At 40.9% G+C, this 17,517-nt stretch overlaps 1 protein-coding gene across 1 annotated transcript in view; it reads right to left on the bottom strand.

Annotated features, from left to right (window-relative positions):
- The window catches only part of DCAF12 (DDB1 and CUL4 associated factor 12), a gene marked incomplete at its 5' end in the record, with an annotated part of 24,638 nt that overhangs the window by 5,506 nt on the left and 1,615 nt on the right, over nt 1–17,517 (bottom strand). Inside the window, 5 exons of the mRNA XM_017746571.1 lie at nt 2,187–2,349; nt 2,999–3,064; nt 4,147–4,340; nt 7,012–7,072; nt 8,490–8,696. Coding sequence (XP_017602060.1) covers nt 2,187–2,349; nt 2,999–3,064; nt 4,147–4,340; nt 7,012–7,072; nt 8,490–8,696 — 691 coding nt within the window. The remainder of the gene's footprint in view (nt 1–2,186; nt 2,350–2,998; nt 3,065–4,146; nt 4,341–7,011; nt 7,073–8,489; nt 8,697–17,517) is intronic.

Raw genomic sequence — 17,517 nt, 5'->3', positions numbered from 1 at the left:
CAGCCCACCGCGGCAGGGAAGGCGGGCTTTGGGATCCCGGGGCTTCTCTCCAGCAGAAGGAAAAATCGGACCAAGCAAGCACCCTCCCTCTCTGTGTGAAATTCGAGACCGACTGACCACACACCCAGGTGAAACAAAAAGAGCAGCCAGGTCTTTTGTTCTTCTTAAGCACCTGGGCATTTGTTTCCCTGGAAACATTATGGGGGAAAATTCCTTTAACAGAAAAAAAACTAGGAGAACTCTTAAAACTCCAACAACTACTAAGAAGGATATTTAGAACAGGCTTTCAAAAACATAATTTCAAATTGTCTACTAAGGGGCTGAAGTACCTCAGATTAATCATTCCCATTAAGCTAAAAGGACAGCCTGTGCCAAAAAAAACAATCACAGTAAATTCTCCTACACTCCCAGCCCTCTATCACCTGTGGACCTGGATTATTTAGGTAAGTATATTGAGCCTCACTCCCAAGCTGCAGGAAGGGTCTACAGATCCCAGAAGGAAATGAAGATGAAGTGGCATGTCCTACACAAGAAGTCACAGCATCAATGCCACACAAGCTCTGTCTGCTGCCTTCAGGACATGAAGTGAAGGGCACACAACATGGCTCTGTACCCCAGTCATGCAGAGAGCAGTTGCTTTCGTGGATCAAGAACTATCGTCCAAGGCCTGCATTTCCCTGTATAGCTGCTAAGAAAAGCAACACTCACAAGAGGCACTAAAAAGCATTCACTGCCTTCTTGTGTAGAGCAGACGGGGTTACAGCAGGAGAAAGCCAGCCCCAGCTCCAGACTGACTTAAGCCACCACCACCTTTTTCTGCTTTTGTGTACAACACTAGTGAACTAAAGTTAATGTGGACTTACCACATTCAGCAGGTACAACTGGAAACTTAAAGCACATTCAGGTATCACTGCAAAGCACTTGAAATCAGATTTTAGTCCACAGATCAATAAAGAGCCTGTTTTTTAGAGGTGCTGCACCACTCCAAGTCCCATGGAAATCAACAGAAAGTGGAAACACTCAGTATCTTGGGAATTACTGTTATTTACGTGCCTCCACCACCACACCAAATAAAAAGATGCACCTACTCTGCATAACAGAAAACTGCCCTGAACAAAGACTTTCTTCAGAGATGACGTAGAGAAAGCTCTGGAGGTACTCCCTATACACCTTATCCCCCAATATGGATGATCACATACTTGAGGCAGAAGCTTTCAGCTTCCAGCCACCACTGGGCAGCACACTGCAGTGTCTGCGTCAGGACCTGGGCAGAATCCTTACTGACAGCAAGTCAAGACAAGAGGTCTTTCTGGTAAGATGTTCAGGTGACTTCTCCTGACATTACAGATACTTCTCCCACATGTGAAAGCAGCAGACCCTGATAGACACCACATAAATAAAAGTTTCCTAATCTTTGCCTACCTACATACCTCTAATAACCTACACACATATGCCTACTACGTACATGCCTCTGATGAAGAGATGGAGGCCCAGAGACAAGCTAAATAAGGACTGCAACTTACTAGTCCAGGATTAATATGGCACTGTGTCTTCTCATGCCTGACAGTAAAGGATATGGAGAGAACTTTATGGAACCATACACTCTGCAAGCCCTCAGGCCTGGCCCTGGTATAAGGTTCAACTGGACATACTGCATCCATATGAGAAAAGGAAATAGCACTCAAATCACACAGAAAATCAGGAGTCTCACTCATGGCTTTAAAATTACAAAACAAGCATTCCTTCACAGCCCAGACTCCCAATAAGGTAGCACAGATCAGACAAAATGCCTTTTTCTTTAATTCATAGAGAAGAATGAAAGAATGGTATGAACAGTGGTAAAAAGACTGTATTTGCTTTGAGATGATAAAAAACAGAGTAAGATCCAGTAAAAAATATACAGCAGTAAAATACACGCTTTTTAAAGTTCAGTAATATTTGCATGGTTTACAATTGAGTTGCTCCTAAAGGCACTGATGTTGCCCTTCATTAGATTTCAGAGCCGGCCACATTTGGTTTGTTGGTCGCTCAAGGTATACTGTGACAAAAGCCAAACCTATACACTGCTAATTATTTAGCCAATCACTGGAGAAGCCCTTCCTCTTTATTAGAATCTTGACTTACTACAGTTTTAACAGCTATTTCTGCAAGCAAACCATTTGAAGCACCTTTGACAGGTTTCTTACCACTGCCTCGTTCTTTGGAACAGACGGATTTAACATTGTGAGAAGGCTGCCTTGGATCCAGAAAGGAGACATGCGCCTGTGATCCTACTGCATACACTGACCACTCCTGACCATAAGCCAAACACACGTTCTCCCTGCAGTATGGCAACTTCGTGGAAAGTAACTGGAAACAGAAAAAATAAAAATCAACCTGTTACAAGAAAAGAGTAAGGCATTAACAGAACAATTTTGTAAGCTATGTTCTAGGAAGTTGCAGGGAAAAAATCCACAAAATTGCAGGTGAAAAACATGACCCAGAAGGAAAAGCCCTGAAAGCAATGGGGTGCCTTATCTGAAGCAAACTGAGACAATAAAGGCTGAAGCCAAGAAAAATGGACATTTGATAAATTGTTTCAGATCCTTCTAAGTTGCTGTTTCTTTAGCAGGCGCACAGTGACATCAGCTCTCAGCTGAAAAAGACTATCATATTAACTAGCATAGGTAATGGGTGTGATTTGCCATTACACTTAAGTAAGTGCAACTTCCTTTATGAATTCTACTGATCAAGTATCCACCATACTCTATGCAACAGTTCACTTCAGCTAACCCAGAACTAGCAGAAACTTAAGAATGCTTCCTGCTCTCTAAATTAAGGGGAGTGCAGAGTCCTCTCCTCTTCAAGCTCCAAATTTTAGCACATTTCATTTTACACAGAACTTTTGAGTGTTTTGCAAACACTGCTGCTCTTCAAATATTTGAAGGAGATGAAGAATAGTGAACAGCCTTAACGGCTTGCAGTTTTTGAAGTTTAACTCCAACAAACGGAAAAGTACCTTTGATAGTGTGTGCTCTGCTTTCCAAAGATGAAAATACCCATCCAGGGACACAGCTCCCAGCTCCTATTAGAAAGAAAATAAAAAGAAGAGAGCTAGTTTCTGTATTATAGATATCCTTGCAAACTCACACTCTCTTCTAGGCAGGCTGCACACTCTGGATTGAACTTATTCATAATCCTGTAAAGGCTCTATCAAGATAAATTTTCATTTTATACTGATCTTTATAGAATGCAATACAGTACAAAATGTCAAGTAGAACCTAAATTAACAAAAGAGTAAATAACAGTAACTTTCAAAACCATTAATCTTGCTAGGCATTCAAAATTATGAGACAGTACAATCTAGAGTTGACAATTCTCTTCAGCAGGTCCCACACTGATTCTAACCCTGAAGCAAATTTCAGGCGCTACTCTACTGAAAAAGTTACATGAAGTTTCCATCAGAGGAGTAACTAACAGCTATTGAGAAAAATAAAGCCTACAGGAGCACGGTGCTTCCAACAGCACACCCACCTTTGCTTCAGACCTTTTCTGTTCTTTGAGGGCAGGGGGGAAAAAAAAGTAGTGGAGCATGAATTGCTACTCCCACTAGTAATAACAGGAGATCAGGATGTGGGAGATTGACATTTACTGTTTGTCAAATACCAACAAAATAACCCCAAAGCAAGCACTAGTGCCTGCCCTGTGAGTCAGTCACCTCACTTGCTGAGCAATCCAGAAAGGATTCAGCCATCAGAACAGGAAGTGCTAAATGTTAGCTGGTCTTCACAGAGGGCAAAAGAAAGCAGAAACTCAAGAATGGGATTCAAGCTGCAAGACATGTCTTGGTGCTTTATCTGCTTCTTGTAAATATTCCTTTACTCCCCTGCTTAGGATGCAAAACGAAAATCAAACCCATGGGAAAACTGTGCATTCTAAAGTGTCTGGGGTTGCTTTTTTCTTCCTTCTGGACTCCTCCATTCACTTGGGGCAGAAGCAGAGAACATCAGACTAAAACCACCACCTCACCAGACAAGGATGCAAAAGAATCAGAGAAAAACATATTAGCTTGCTTCTCTGGTATATTCTGTTTAGATTACTTTTTAGTTTTTCTACTATACAGGGACAGTTTTAGGACTCCTCAACTGTCTTGCTTATCTTACTAACCTTGTTCTTATTGTTGAAAGCCAGTGCTCGGACTTTGCAGTTGTCAGGATTGGTGTTCTCCTTCGGGATATCCTTCAGAGCACTGTGTGTTATGTGGGCATAGACAGGAACTTGAGAGAGATTATGCCTGGCATCGCTTTTGGACAACACATCCTCTGTGACTTCCCAGAGACCCATTGAACCATCCCGGGAACCTGATCAAATAGTCCATAAATGAACCTGATCAAACAGTCCATTCCACATATACAGAACTCTTCTTTTCAAAAAAAAAAAGATTAATCAATAGGGTCTGAAAAAAAAGGATACTCTTAGTTCAATCTAACAGAAAATGCTGTTAGTGCCCATATATTAATTATGATTAACAAAAACATGATTTTACTGAGCTGTAAAGTTCAGAATATTATGAACTCACTATCAACTGTCCACATGCTTTCCAATCAGCTAGACCATCTCGCATGTTTTCACACTGATTAGGATGCATCAAGACCCACAACCCCATGCAACCATTATCATCATCTCATACGCAGAATGAACTCGGAAGTGACTGAACGCTATAGGTCCAGCCTGAGCCTGTCATTCTCAGCCTTAGTAAAAGAGTCTGTTAAACCAATGCAAAAAATCTCCAAAAGAACCTCAGCTGGGTTTATGCCAATTTGGGTTTACTTGATTTCTATCATTATGCTTATGACTACACACTCATTTGTGAGCTGAACAGAAACATCTATTTCAAATCACAATTTCTACCACTTTGGATGAAATCTATTAGAAAAATTATGTTGCTAAAACCTGTGCCACTTCTTCCTTAAAGAATGCAATTTAGTTTAAACAAGCAAGAACTCATTTTATTTTTCTACTAAATTTGAAGACATTAATCCAAAATACAAATCACTAATGTTAAGAACACTGGATGAAGAAAGCTGAATGCCTGACCAACACAGGCTTAATCCAAGGCCTCATACACATCCCTTCTGGTGTTCAGGCAACTCACTTCCATCTAAGTCAGATTTGACATGTACGTCAATTTCATCTCTACATAAAGTGAAAAATTCTGTCAAAAGAAATTCATAATGAAGATGCCAGAAGAGTCTATATATCTATATGAGGCTATTAAATTCATCAGCTTTGCTACCTCATAGGGGAGAAGCTGCAAAGACAGTAAAGCAAAACATTTTGTTGCAATAGGGGTGGTCCAGCACAGCAGAGGTGGCTTTGCCCCCTCACAGATGGATTCAGGTATTTGCCACTATCACCTACTAGAGACAAATACAATAAGGAGCATCCTAATGGCACTTGCATAACAACAGCAGCACAACATCCTGCCACTCCATTACATGCCATTGGTCTTAATGGCACCTAATCTTGTTTGTTACTGAGGCTGAATACTCAGCAATAAAATTTCTAAACATTTTGACATACTTTCAGAGGAAGCTATCCCTTTTAATAGACCTGTCAGGAGAAAAAGTCCATGTATGTTGCTCATCTGGTTAGCCCTGAAGCCAAGCAGAGTATCATCTGCTACCCTATGCTCATGCCATCCTGGGAATTATTCATCTCATCTGGAGCTTTTGCCATAAAAATACTTGCTATACCCTCAACGTCTGGAGTTCAAGTATTTCTGCTACACATTTTCAGATACAGATGTAATTGAAATCTGTAAATTAATCTGTAAAATTAAAACCATGTCAGAAGTTAAAGCTGTCTTTTTTCCCCTCTTAATTAGGGTCGTCAGTGAGGTCTAAAGAATTCAGTTTAGCAACCAGTCTCGCTAATTGCTTTCAACAAGTTTTCCCTGGTGTCTGACATGTGGAGACTGGAACCTACATCCTGCCTGCTACAAGCACCACAGTAGAGAACATGGGAATAGAGAACACTTCTACTCTCACATCCACCCCTGACCTTTAGAAAATATTGACTCAACACAGTTCAATCTCACATGCTATGCATTCTATCAGGTCCTTATCTTTCCCCCAGACATCTGTAATCATCTGTGCTGTTCTCTTCAAGCTTACTGGCTTGAATGTGGGGGAGTTTCTGTAGGTATCTGGGGCAGAGACTTGCAAGGATCAACTTTTGTATTAAATTCAAAAATGAAATTCCAGGATTAGCTTTTTGGGTTTGGAAAAAAAAAAAATCCTACTAAACTAAACCAACAATTCAGATATGTGACTTTTATATAAGACTGTTACAGTTTTCTGTCACCTGCAGTTTGACAACTCTGTGTACAGAACACTACACCCTGTCAGCACAGAAAGGCAGTAAACAATTAATGCAACAGCATATTACTATTTTTGCCTTTACCAAAGTAACTCTTTATGAAGTTACTCTGATTATCCAAGTAGTTACCAAAAGTCAGTAACTGAGTTTCTTTATTACAGCCTTCTGTATTCATTGGCACAGTGTAAGTGCATATACACATACACACAACTGTACTGAGAGCTTGACAGAACAAACTCAGTTGTCATTAATTACTCTTTCACATTACTTCAGGAACCGATATTGATCTAAAGTATTCCAAAGTTACTAACCAATAACTAACACCCCTCTTGAAATTACTCCTCTGATGTGGAACCCTTTCCTGTAACTCATTGTGTTCAAACATCCCCTCACTAGAAACACAGTAATATTCTAATACTAGAAAAATCAGATCTAGACTAAGGCCCTACAGCAAAATAAAACAAAGCACTGCACTAAGTCCAAGAAGTGTTTAAATAGCCTAGGTAGTTGCAAGTGGTTTCAAATGCCCTGATAGAGGTGCTTTCCTAATACTTTTCAAATACTGTACATCAGTATAAAATTCAGAGAGAAGGAAAGTTTAAAAACAAACAAACAAACAAAAAAACCGCAAGAGAGAAATTTTTACTTTACCAGAAACAGCCATAGTATCACTGATCCACGCAATTGAAAATATCCAGTCCTTGTGTCCATCCTAAAGGAAGAAAGACAGATTTTTCAGTGCCATTATACTCAAGAGCAGTCTCAAAGCAGACAAGTGTTCTTCACTGCAATTTTTAGTACAAGCTCAAAAGGACAGACCTACATTAAAAACATACAGATAAGATTCCAGTATCAAGCTGAAGCACTTTAAGTACCTAGCAGTAATTTTAATTTTTCTGGTTTTGAAGTGTGTAATTAATAAAGAGCTCAACTGGTTAGCCCTGAAGCCAAGCAGAGTATCATTTGCTACCCTATGCTCGTGCCATCCTGGGAATTGTTCATCTCATCTGGAGCTTTTGCCATAAAAATACTTGCTATATCCTCAACGTCTGGAGTTCAAGTACTTCTGCTCCACACTTTCAGATAAAGGTGTAAAAGGTGTTGGAAAAATAGGCCTATGACCAATGACAAATTCATCTAAATTCTAAGATTTTCCAGAATTCTCAGGTTTTCCATTCTGAGAGCAGCATTTTTTTGTAAAGTATCAGCATGTTGGGGTTTTTTTCTTCAAATGCATATCCTACTATAAAAAGTAATCAAAATCTTGTATTTACAATACATGACCCATAGATTAATGTTTCAAGACTCTTTTCTTTAGCATGTAAGAAACCTGAGGGGGGAAGAAAAAGACCGTAAGACTCTAGTTCTTTTCAAAAAGCTAAAAAGTCACACAAATGAAGAGCAAGTCATGCAAATCTTCAGTCAAGTATTGCTGCAGCTGGTTATCTGCTGCTGCAGAAACTCTGACCTGACCTCTGCTGTTGCAGTTAATGCCCATGTAAAGTCCTGAATAAAAAGGAGAAATGAGAGACAAGCGCTCACAGGACACCAGTATACCCTCCTGCTTGTTTTTTTAAAGATTGGCTGTTTTAAAAAGGCCTCAGGATGTTTCAGAAATGAAACCAGTACCAGAGTCTATCAAACTGCCACAAACCACTGGGTTAGAACTAATCTTCAAAGCCAAGTTCCACCTCTGGAATAATACATCCATAAGCTGCACTGGATAAGGGGGAAATTTTAACAACTTGAAATATCATTTTTATTTCTCAAAAGAGCTTTTTCACTGTAACTAGTTTCAGAGGTCACCACCACAATTAGACTTTAATATTTAGGCTTTTCTTACATTTTTGGTGTTAAAAAGTAAGCTGAAGTAGACCTCAGGTGAGGTCCTGTAGGTGATGAAGAAAACTGACTCAAAGCCCTGAAAATCCACTCACATATTTGAGTACTCACTCATATTTAAGATACCACAGCAAAAATGACAACTCAATCAGAGATGTTTTCAGGCTTTCAGAACTCTACTCTTCCTTACAAGACTCCTAAATACTAACCTTGCTCTGACCATACACATTTCAAAGTAGTACCTTTTTAAGTGACAGAATAAACTTTCCCCAGATATTCCCACTTACATCTCCCACACAGACAGGATCAAGTGTAGGCAGACGATAAATTGCAAGACTGTTGGGGTTGTCTCCACCTGTGGCCAGGAGGGTCCTCGAGGGGTTGATCTCAATGGCATGAATGCCACATCCCTGCTGGTTCACCATGCCGGGTTCACGATCCTTCAGGATAGGAATCTTGGTAATTTGACCAGTCTGGACATCTACTACAAATAACTGGGGGGGAAAAAAACCAGACATGTAAGTCATCATCAAACAGATAAGAAAAACAAGATGGTCAAATATCCTCCCTATTTTGAACTGACATTCTTTTTGAGTTGAAATCCACAAATGCTTCAAGGATGGCTGAAAAATGCATAAATTCCTTCTTAAAACAGGTTAAGTAACAATTACAGTGGGTTTTATTTCAATCATCCCATTTCATTTTCACAGTAATGGAAGGGAGAAGAGAGAAATCTGTCATGAGGTTCCCACTTGAAAAAAAAAAGCCTTTGAATATAAAACTCTTTTCCCTGTTCAGTAGGACAAAACAGTATTGTTTTTCAATTTCTATGTACCACAGTGAGAAAAAAACCCCACCTCAGAAGAGCCATTAAGCCCTATGGGACTTAGCACGATTCTCCCACCTCCCAGATACCACACTTACCATGAAGTTTTGGCTTTGGCAGACTGACAGTTTATAAATCTATGCAACTGGAATTTATTTTCTGGTGATACACAGAGAATAGTAACTAAATACAGTACTGCCAGTGCAAACATCTGAAAAAAAAGATTTAGCTATATACCTCATCCTGCAAAAAGACAAGAAATTAGAGCAATATGTCACTGACATCATATCAGAAAACTCTGTACTAAAGCCTTACAACTCTTCAAACAGACATTATACCCAGAGTTATGTCAGTTCAGACATATACAACCACAAGGTTACAGTTTAAACCAGAATAAAGGTTTACATTGCCTGCCAAAGTGTACTTTCATTTGGGAGGCTCATGCGCAGGGTCATTTCACAGATGGCTTCCCAGAGAGCAGCTGCACTGACAGTCAAATAGGTCTAACAGAGGAGACAAAGCCCTGTGAGAGAACATGAGTGAAGCAAGGAAATGGAGGATCTCAAGCTGACTTGGCACTAAGGAAAGTGATGAAGAATTCACAGCTCAGGATTATAATTAAATTCTACATCATCTTTAGTCTGTTCATTCTATAACCAAGAACGTTGTCTCAAAACCTCTAGAAGTGAACCAAGGAGGATAACAGTAATAACAAAAACCCTCAATACAATTTTAAAAATACACACCTCAAGGAAATTGTTCTGAAATCCTTTTCCAGACATTTCTAGAAGAACAGAAGAGAAATCTAGGGGTTCTCAGAGAGAAGTTATACATGCTTTTGGTGAATTCTTACAGAACGTAGATCTGTTCTTTAATGAAAGCATAAGACAAATAACATCAAGATAATTCAGCAGCATATCTATTACTTGATGTACTGAACTAGCAGAATATTAACGTCCTATCAAAACCTGACAAAGTACGGTACGTTACACACATTCCACAGAGAAAGCTGAAATCTCCTCATTGCTATTTGCATGTTGTGTCTAGAATTATGCATCACCTTCAACCTGCAATTGATTGTAGGCAGCAGTCTTGCACAGATGACTGCTCCTACAGAGACTGCATTTTCATGTTTACTTTTTTATTTTGCACACAATTGTGGTGTATGGCAACAGCTGAGCTGTAGCTGAGGGGAAGGAGGCACTCCTCACTCGTCCCAAGCCTGACAACGCCTTCACTGCCAGAGACAGCTGGTAAAAACACAATGCACACAACAGTCCCTCTGCCCTAACCTGAAAATTAACACCTGCACTGAAGGACCAGGATCAGTAATTCCCTCTCCTCTCATCCTCCTTTGTCCTTCCCATGTGAGTGCATATCCCCTTTTCCCCCCAGTGTTTCTTTCCAGCAGAAACGCCCAATTCCATCCCCTATCCTCCTTCAACTACTGAAAAAACCCTAAACCCTAAACAAATTAACAGTTTAGTAGTTAGGATTAAGGCTTGCAGGTGTCAGCTGCAGGTCCTAATATTGACACCACAAGTACTAATTAAGAACAAAACAAATCCACACCTAAGGATGTTCATGGACTCAAAAGAATTGTACTTCAGCTGTAACAGATTCATACTTGGAAGAGCAGGTAAACTGGTATGAGGACTGAAATTAAAACCCTTTGCACTCTCTAGTCTGACACCCTTGTCATACACCTGTGTTGGTTAATAAAGACTTACCCTAACACAAAATACCTTTGCCTAAACTCCAAATTAATTGGACTAAAAAGATAAAGAACTTAAACTTTGCACATATAAGGGACTGGCTATGTTCTGGCTGTAAAGGTCTGAGCAGTAAGTTCTTCACTTGCTTGGTGAGGAACTCCAGTAGTTTAAAAACAACCACAACCTACTTCGAGTAAAATAAACAACCACTGCTTGCATACACTGAGATTCTTGCATCACCTGAGGCATCACAGGAAGCCAAAAGCTCACACTTGAAAGCTGCACCTCTAACTGCCCAGAAATCATCCCTGTAAATCCAGCTCACAGAAAGCAAGATAAGCCAAACAGTCGCTAGATACTTTTAAAGCCAGAAAGGGAGAAATGTTAAGAAACAAGAGAAACACCCAGTTAAGAGTACACAAAACTTCAATACCATTTCAAGAGTTTTAAAGACACCAGAGAAAATAAAATACTAAATATTTTCTACTGTTGAATTAAGTACTTCTGCCAATACCTTCAAAGCAGCATGGACTTAAAGAGTCCTAACAAAGTCCTGATAACTGAACCATACAGTAATCTTCTCTGTTATCTGAAACAGGAATAAGAACTTTTTTCCAAGCTACTCATTATATAGAAACTAAAAACCAGCCCACAATGTTTTTACCGGACATAAAAAAACCCCACCAGGCTCCAAACACTCATCTGCGCATATTTGTCTCTTGATTTTAAGCTTTGCACAAAATTCAGTTCTTCTAGTAAAACATGTCTTTGGTATGCCAAATAACTTAATATCCAGGATTTACCAAATCTGGATTGCTTCGGCCATCTGACAGAACTGCAAGGACCACACTTCATCTGTGAGAATCACAGCAGGCTCAGCTGTTGTGTTCTCTGCCAGACAACACTGCTCTAACAAGGAAACAGGCTGGATGACACGGAAGAGAGAAATCCATCTTCCCTTTTTTAAAAGCAGTTTAGATGTACAGCTTGCAGCAGTGCTATTACTCAAGGATCAAGGCAGACAAGCATGGTTACAGTTGACATAGCCATGAAACTTCATGATCTTTGCATATTTACAGAGATTGATAGCTGTATGCTTATTTTTCTTTTGGCTTGCAGAAGTGGTGAGAAGTCATTTTGGCAAATGGCTTCCCTGCAATTACTATATGGCTGTCCTCTTGCCTGCCCAGCCTGCTTACGATCAAGTCAACCAAGAAACTACCTCGCTTCACTGATGAGGGAAGTTCATTAATCAGCTTGCCGAAAGTAAAGACTGTGACAGGGAACAGAGTATCCAAGGATGAGAGTATGAACTGCAAAACCCACTATATTCTTATATGCCAGACTGAGAGCAGAATGGTTTGCCATGTTTTTTCATTTTTTGACCTGCCTTTCAGGGGACAATAATTCAGGGGGAAGAAACACCTAGAAAGCTAACAATCCATTAGAGATAAATTCCCTTCCCATCTTCAACTGAAAATATTCCCTTTAAGCAGCAAGATTAGAAAAGAGGTATATGAAATGCCATTTCAAGGGCACATAGACTCTTGTGCCGTCAGCTGCTACCCCTGCACAAAAACCAGCAGATGAACAGGCAGCCCTACCCTATCTTTTAGTTGACTGTATAAATCCATCAGAACAAAAATAAAGGGTGCCATCCTGTTTTTATTACATAAGCAGGATGGATGGAGATTTAAAAGCACAAATAACATGCACAAAAGAGACTGCTCATTTTTATGCAAGAGCTCACAACATGCTCTGTGCACCGGCTCTTCACACAGTGCTCTCAGAAATCACGGGCACATTCTTGTCATTCGTAGTAACTTTTGAAAGAAACCCAACACAAATACACTGCCCTGCTAAAAATAGTCACTAAGAGAGAATCAATCACGTTTAAGTTTCACAACTGGCTTAAGCTTGTCTTTGAGAATCCCCATGCCTCCTCCTCACCATCTACCCAAACAGTCTCATCACCCTTGTGACAGCAACTAGCGCTCAAGTAGCTGCAGTGTCAACTGGATAGTATCTCTACCTTGGTGAAACTAACCCTACAAGAAAACCTGTCTGCACACAAAGCAGCAAGCTGATCCAGCTGACTCCCTTGCAACACGCACATCAGTGCTAGCCAAAACGAGCAGGTGGCAACATCCACTTCTGCAACAGCACGACTCCAGACCAGCTGAGGCTGGTCACAAAAAGATCTCACCCTCAGCCAAGTTGGAAAATTATTACTTGTTCTACTACAAATATGTTTCTTGCTAACAAAACAACACAAGAAGACAATTATTGTGTTGTTACGTAATACTATTGCTGGTCACAGCTGAGTAGCACTGACTGATTTTTCCAAGTTCTCAGCCTTGACTTTTATTCACATTGTAAATATCTCTCCTTTCTGTTCATAAAACACTTGGCATCAGGTTCTTTGCTCTGTAACAATACAGATTTACTAATATATGCCAAGCCCCAAAGAAACATGGACACTTTAAACTATCAAACTGGCATCATATGTCTGCTTTCTGCTGAAGGTCAAAATAAAGAAGCATAGAACGGTTTGGGTTGCGAGGAACATTTAAAGGTTGTCTTGTCCAAGTGCCCAGCAGTGAGCGGGAACATCAGCTAGACCAGGTTGCTCAGAAACCTGTTGTTGCATGTTTCCATGGATTTAGCACCCAGAAGCTCTGTGGGCAACCCATAACAGTGTGTCACTACCCAGATGGTAAAGAATAATAGTCTTCCTTGTATCGAGTGTGACTCTGCCCTTTTTTAGTTGAAAACTATTACATCTTTTCCAGTCACTGCAAGCCCTGTTCAATTCATCTGTCCCCATCTTTTTTATAAGTCCCCTTTAGGTACTGGAAGTACCTTTAGGTACTCCTCAGAGCCTTCTCTTCTCCAGGCTGAACAACCAAAACTCTCTCAGCCTTTCCTTTAGGAGGTCCTCCAGCCCCCCGACCATCTTGGTAGCCTCCCCTCTGGACTGGCTCCAGCAGGTCCCTGTCCCTCCTGTGCTGGGACCCCAGAGCTGGATGCAGTGCTCCAGGTGGGTCTCAGCAGAGCGGAGCAGAGGGGCACAATCCCCTCCCTCCCCTGCTGCCCACGGGGCTCTGGGTGCAGCCCAGGACACGTTTGGCTCTCTGGGCTGTGAGTGCCATGGCCGGGGCATGCCCAGCCTCTCACCCCCAGCACCCCCAAGTCCTTCTTGGCAGGGCGGCCAGCCCCCCCAAGTCCTTCTGGGCAGGGCTGCTCCGGGTCTGTTCATGCCCAGCCTGTGCTGATACTGGGGGTTGCCCTGACCCAGGTGCAGCACCTTGCACATGACCTTGAACTTTATGATGTTCCCATGGACCCACTCCTCGAGCTTGTCTGGGTCCCTCTGGATGGCATCCCATCCTTCAGGTGTTGTCATCAAACTTGCTGTGGGTGCACTTGATCCCTCTGTCTATGCCGTTTATGAAGATATTAAAAAACACTGGTCCCAGAATGGATCTGTGAAAGACTCCTCTTGTCACTGATGTCCACTGGGACTCTGAGATACAGACCACTACCCTCCCAATGTGATTATCCAACCAATGCCTCACCACCCAACAGTCCATCCCTCAAATCCATCTCCCTCCAATTTAAGAAAAGGATATTGTGGGGGACTGTGACAAAGGCTTCAGAGAAGTCCAGATAAATGACATCTCTAATCCCTTCCTTGTCCACTCCTGAGGTCACTGCATCACAGAAGGCCTCTGGTTTGTCAGGTAGGACTTACCCTTGTGAAGCCGTGCTGGTTACCTCCATTCACCTCCCTGTCCTCCATGTGCCTTACCGGAGTTTCTAGGAGGATCTGTTCCATGATCTTCCCAGGCACAGAGGGGGAGGCTGACAGACCAGTAGTTCCTGGAGTCCTCCTTTCTATCATTTCTCAAGATAAGTACAATGGCTTCCCTTTTCCAGTCACCTGGGACTTCATCTGACTGCCATGACTTTTCAAGCATCACGGGGAATGGCAACTACATCAGCCACACGAACATGCACTAATCTTAGCACAAAACTTACTCACAGGTTATGCAGTAGAGGCAACTCAAGTGCGTAATGGCCTTACACATCCTTCTTGAAAGGGTCCAAAGCGAAACAATCCACAATATAAAGAAACCACCTAAGAAGTGAGGAGAGGTAAAAGCAGCCAGCAAGTTGGTTGACTTTGAATTCACATTTCCAGAGACAAGACCATGCAATCAGGCACTCCACCTTTCTGTGAAACTCTGAAGCACTACCAGCTAATACAGACTTTGATGTTACTGAATTTGTGCAGTGCCAAAATCACATTTAACATTTTTTATTTGCATTTTGCCCTCCACATTTAAATTCAGGGGGCTGGAAGACAGTTAACACATACTGACAGATGGCAACAGATGGAGAAGTGACAGACTTTGTCTGCTAAAGGGCATCCCTACGACTCACACCATACCTGGCACAGAAACTACCAGACAGACATGAGTATCATAAGCAGTTGACAGAAAAGCAAACACTCTTGAGACAAGAAACAATACCTGGCTATTTGCTCACAAGCCATTGAAAGAAACATGAATGGAGATATCAACCACAGGCATCAGAGGTTTATTTACACCAAGTTTTAGTCACTGTTCACTGGACTTTTGAGTACAGCTACAAACTGGACAAGCATGACTTCTCATTCCCTACCTGTCATCAGAAATGTCATCTTGATGCTTTCTCACACGTGAAAAGCCAGAACACACATTAACTTGCAAAGCAAGGAGAAATAATTTTCCCCATAGACAGTTCATATTCACAGATGGAGGAGGAACTGCCCACTGTACTCTCACCACAACCCCAGGACTACAAGACTGGGCTGTAATTGTGTAAGATGCACAGATATGGGATCTCTTATACAAGCTTAAAGTCTCTAGCAGGAAATGAGACCTGGTGATTTACAGCAGGGCAGCCAAGGCAGCAAAGGAATCTGCTGAAGAGAAAAACGGCTTCAGCCAGCATTCAGAAACCAACCCATGCATGCCTTGGAAAACCTGCCTCAGAAATCAGGAGAGAGCATTCAGAAAGGAAGTTTTTAAACACAAATACATCTATTAGGCCTGCCTGGAAAAGGAAAAAAAAAACCAAACTAGATTCCAGGCAATTATATTCTCAAGCAACTGGAAACTAATTAGCTTCTTGTATTTAGGGAATGATTTACAGCTTTTATATTTTTTCATCCTTAACTTCAAAATTAGCGAAAGGATTATATCCTGAACAGGTACATGTAACTAACAGAGCAGAAGAGGCTGAAAAATTATGACTGAAACTTCTTTTTATACGCTACTTTATTCTTCCTAATTTCCTGAAATAGTAAAGAGAAAAAAAAAACCAAAAAACAAAGGAACCTTGTGTTCTGTGTTTTTGTCTGCCATAAGCCTGTCTCCTACCTATGTCTCAAGAGTTTCCCTATGAAGCCTGAACAGAAGACTGCAGATTACTGAACATATCTTCTTCTGAGACAGACAGTATCTTCTATATATCTCCATGGTATCAGTCTCTGGTAATTTAGATACCTGTCAGAACACACCCTAGACACATCAGAAGTTCCCTGCTCATTCATTTGAATTGGAAAAACATTAAGAAGCCCATTGCATGCAAGGTCTAGGAGATTCTTGCAAACAGGAATCCTGGCTCTGCAAAGCCCACGTGAAAAGTCTGGGTGATTTCATTTGAAATTTTAGGTGCCTGAATGCTTGTAATAGCTCCCATAATTCTAAATCTACCAGAAAAAGCACGCACCTTTACAAAACACTAATGTCTGAAATACTTGATTTACAGCTGCCCAACTATGAGCATCACGATCCACTGGAGAAGAATAAAGTTATTTCACACCCTGGCATAATTTTAAGGACGAAAAGTTACTCCACATAATTAAACTAATTATAATCTTCATCAAAAAAGAGTAATTGACAGAGAGCTCCATATTCTCTTCAGTGTTTTTATAGTAACTAGTACTGCCAAGTGACTAAACCCAAACCTCCTCCTCTATGACAAGAGTGTATTTTTGTTTTGTCATTAAGAACAGTGAATCCTCCTGGCACTGCACAGTGAAGGGCAATTTATAAATTAAATGCTTAAAGCACTCAGTGCCACAGTCAGGCACTGATAAAAATAACTGCTATAGTTTATATTTTTCTCTTGTGTTAACTTTAATTAAGTGCAACTTGAATGCAGCAAACCTTGCTGAAGTGAACCAAGGTGTTTTAGATTTACTCCGAACTTGAATGCCACAACTTCAGCATATGAGAATCAGCCAATGAATTTTCTTTAATAGGTCACTCACTCAAGAAATTAGAGGCAAAAATCTCATAATTAGAGTGTAGAGTTTAATGCTTTACTTGTTCAAATGTGAACACAAAGCAAACAAGCTACAGCTATTACAGTATTCATAATTCATATATGATCTTCCACAAGACTGCACGGACTTCTTTTGCAATCAGTCTATTTTGGTCAATGACAGACAAGGTCCGTCTCTAACATTAAGTCTGGCTGTGGAAGAACACACTTGGTTGCAGCATGTGCAGAGGGAACAACAATACTGCTGAATCCCTCTTCAGCTCCATGATTGATTGGACCCAAACAATTTTCTGCAAGGTTGCGTTAACAACCCACTTGCCCATTTATCTTTGCTGCAGATGCACCAGAGCTACAAAAGTTACAGAACACAGCAAAATTTGCAGCTTTATAAAACACGCAGTTATCTTGCTAGAGTAAGCAAGATTTTTGGGAGCTTGT

Source organism: Corvus brachyrhynchos, unplaced genomic scaffold (assembly GCF_000691975.1).
Source record: "Corvus brachyrhynchos isolate BGI_N302 unplaced genomic scaffold, ASM69197v1 scaffold139, whole genome shotgun sequence".
NCBI classification, from domain to species: domain Eukaryota; kingdom Metazoa; phylum Chordata; class Aves; order Passeriformes; family Corvidae; genus Corvus; species Corvus brachyrhynchos.
The sequence above is the reverse complement of the archived record's forward strand: the minus strand, read 5'-3'. Positions and strand labels throughout refer to the sequence as shown.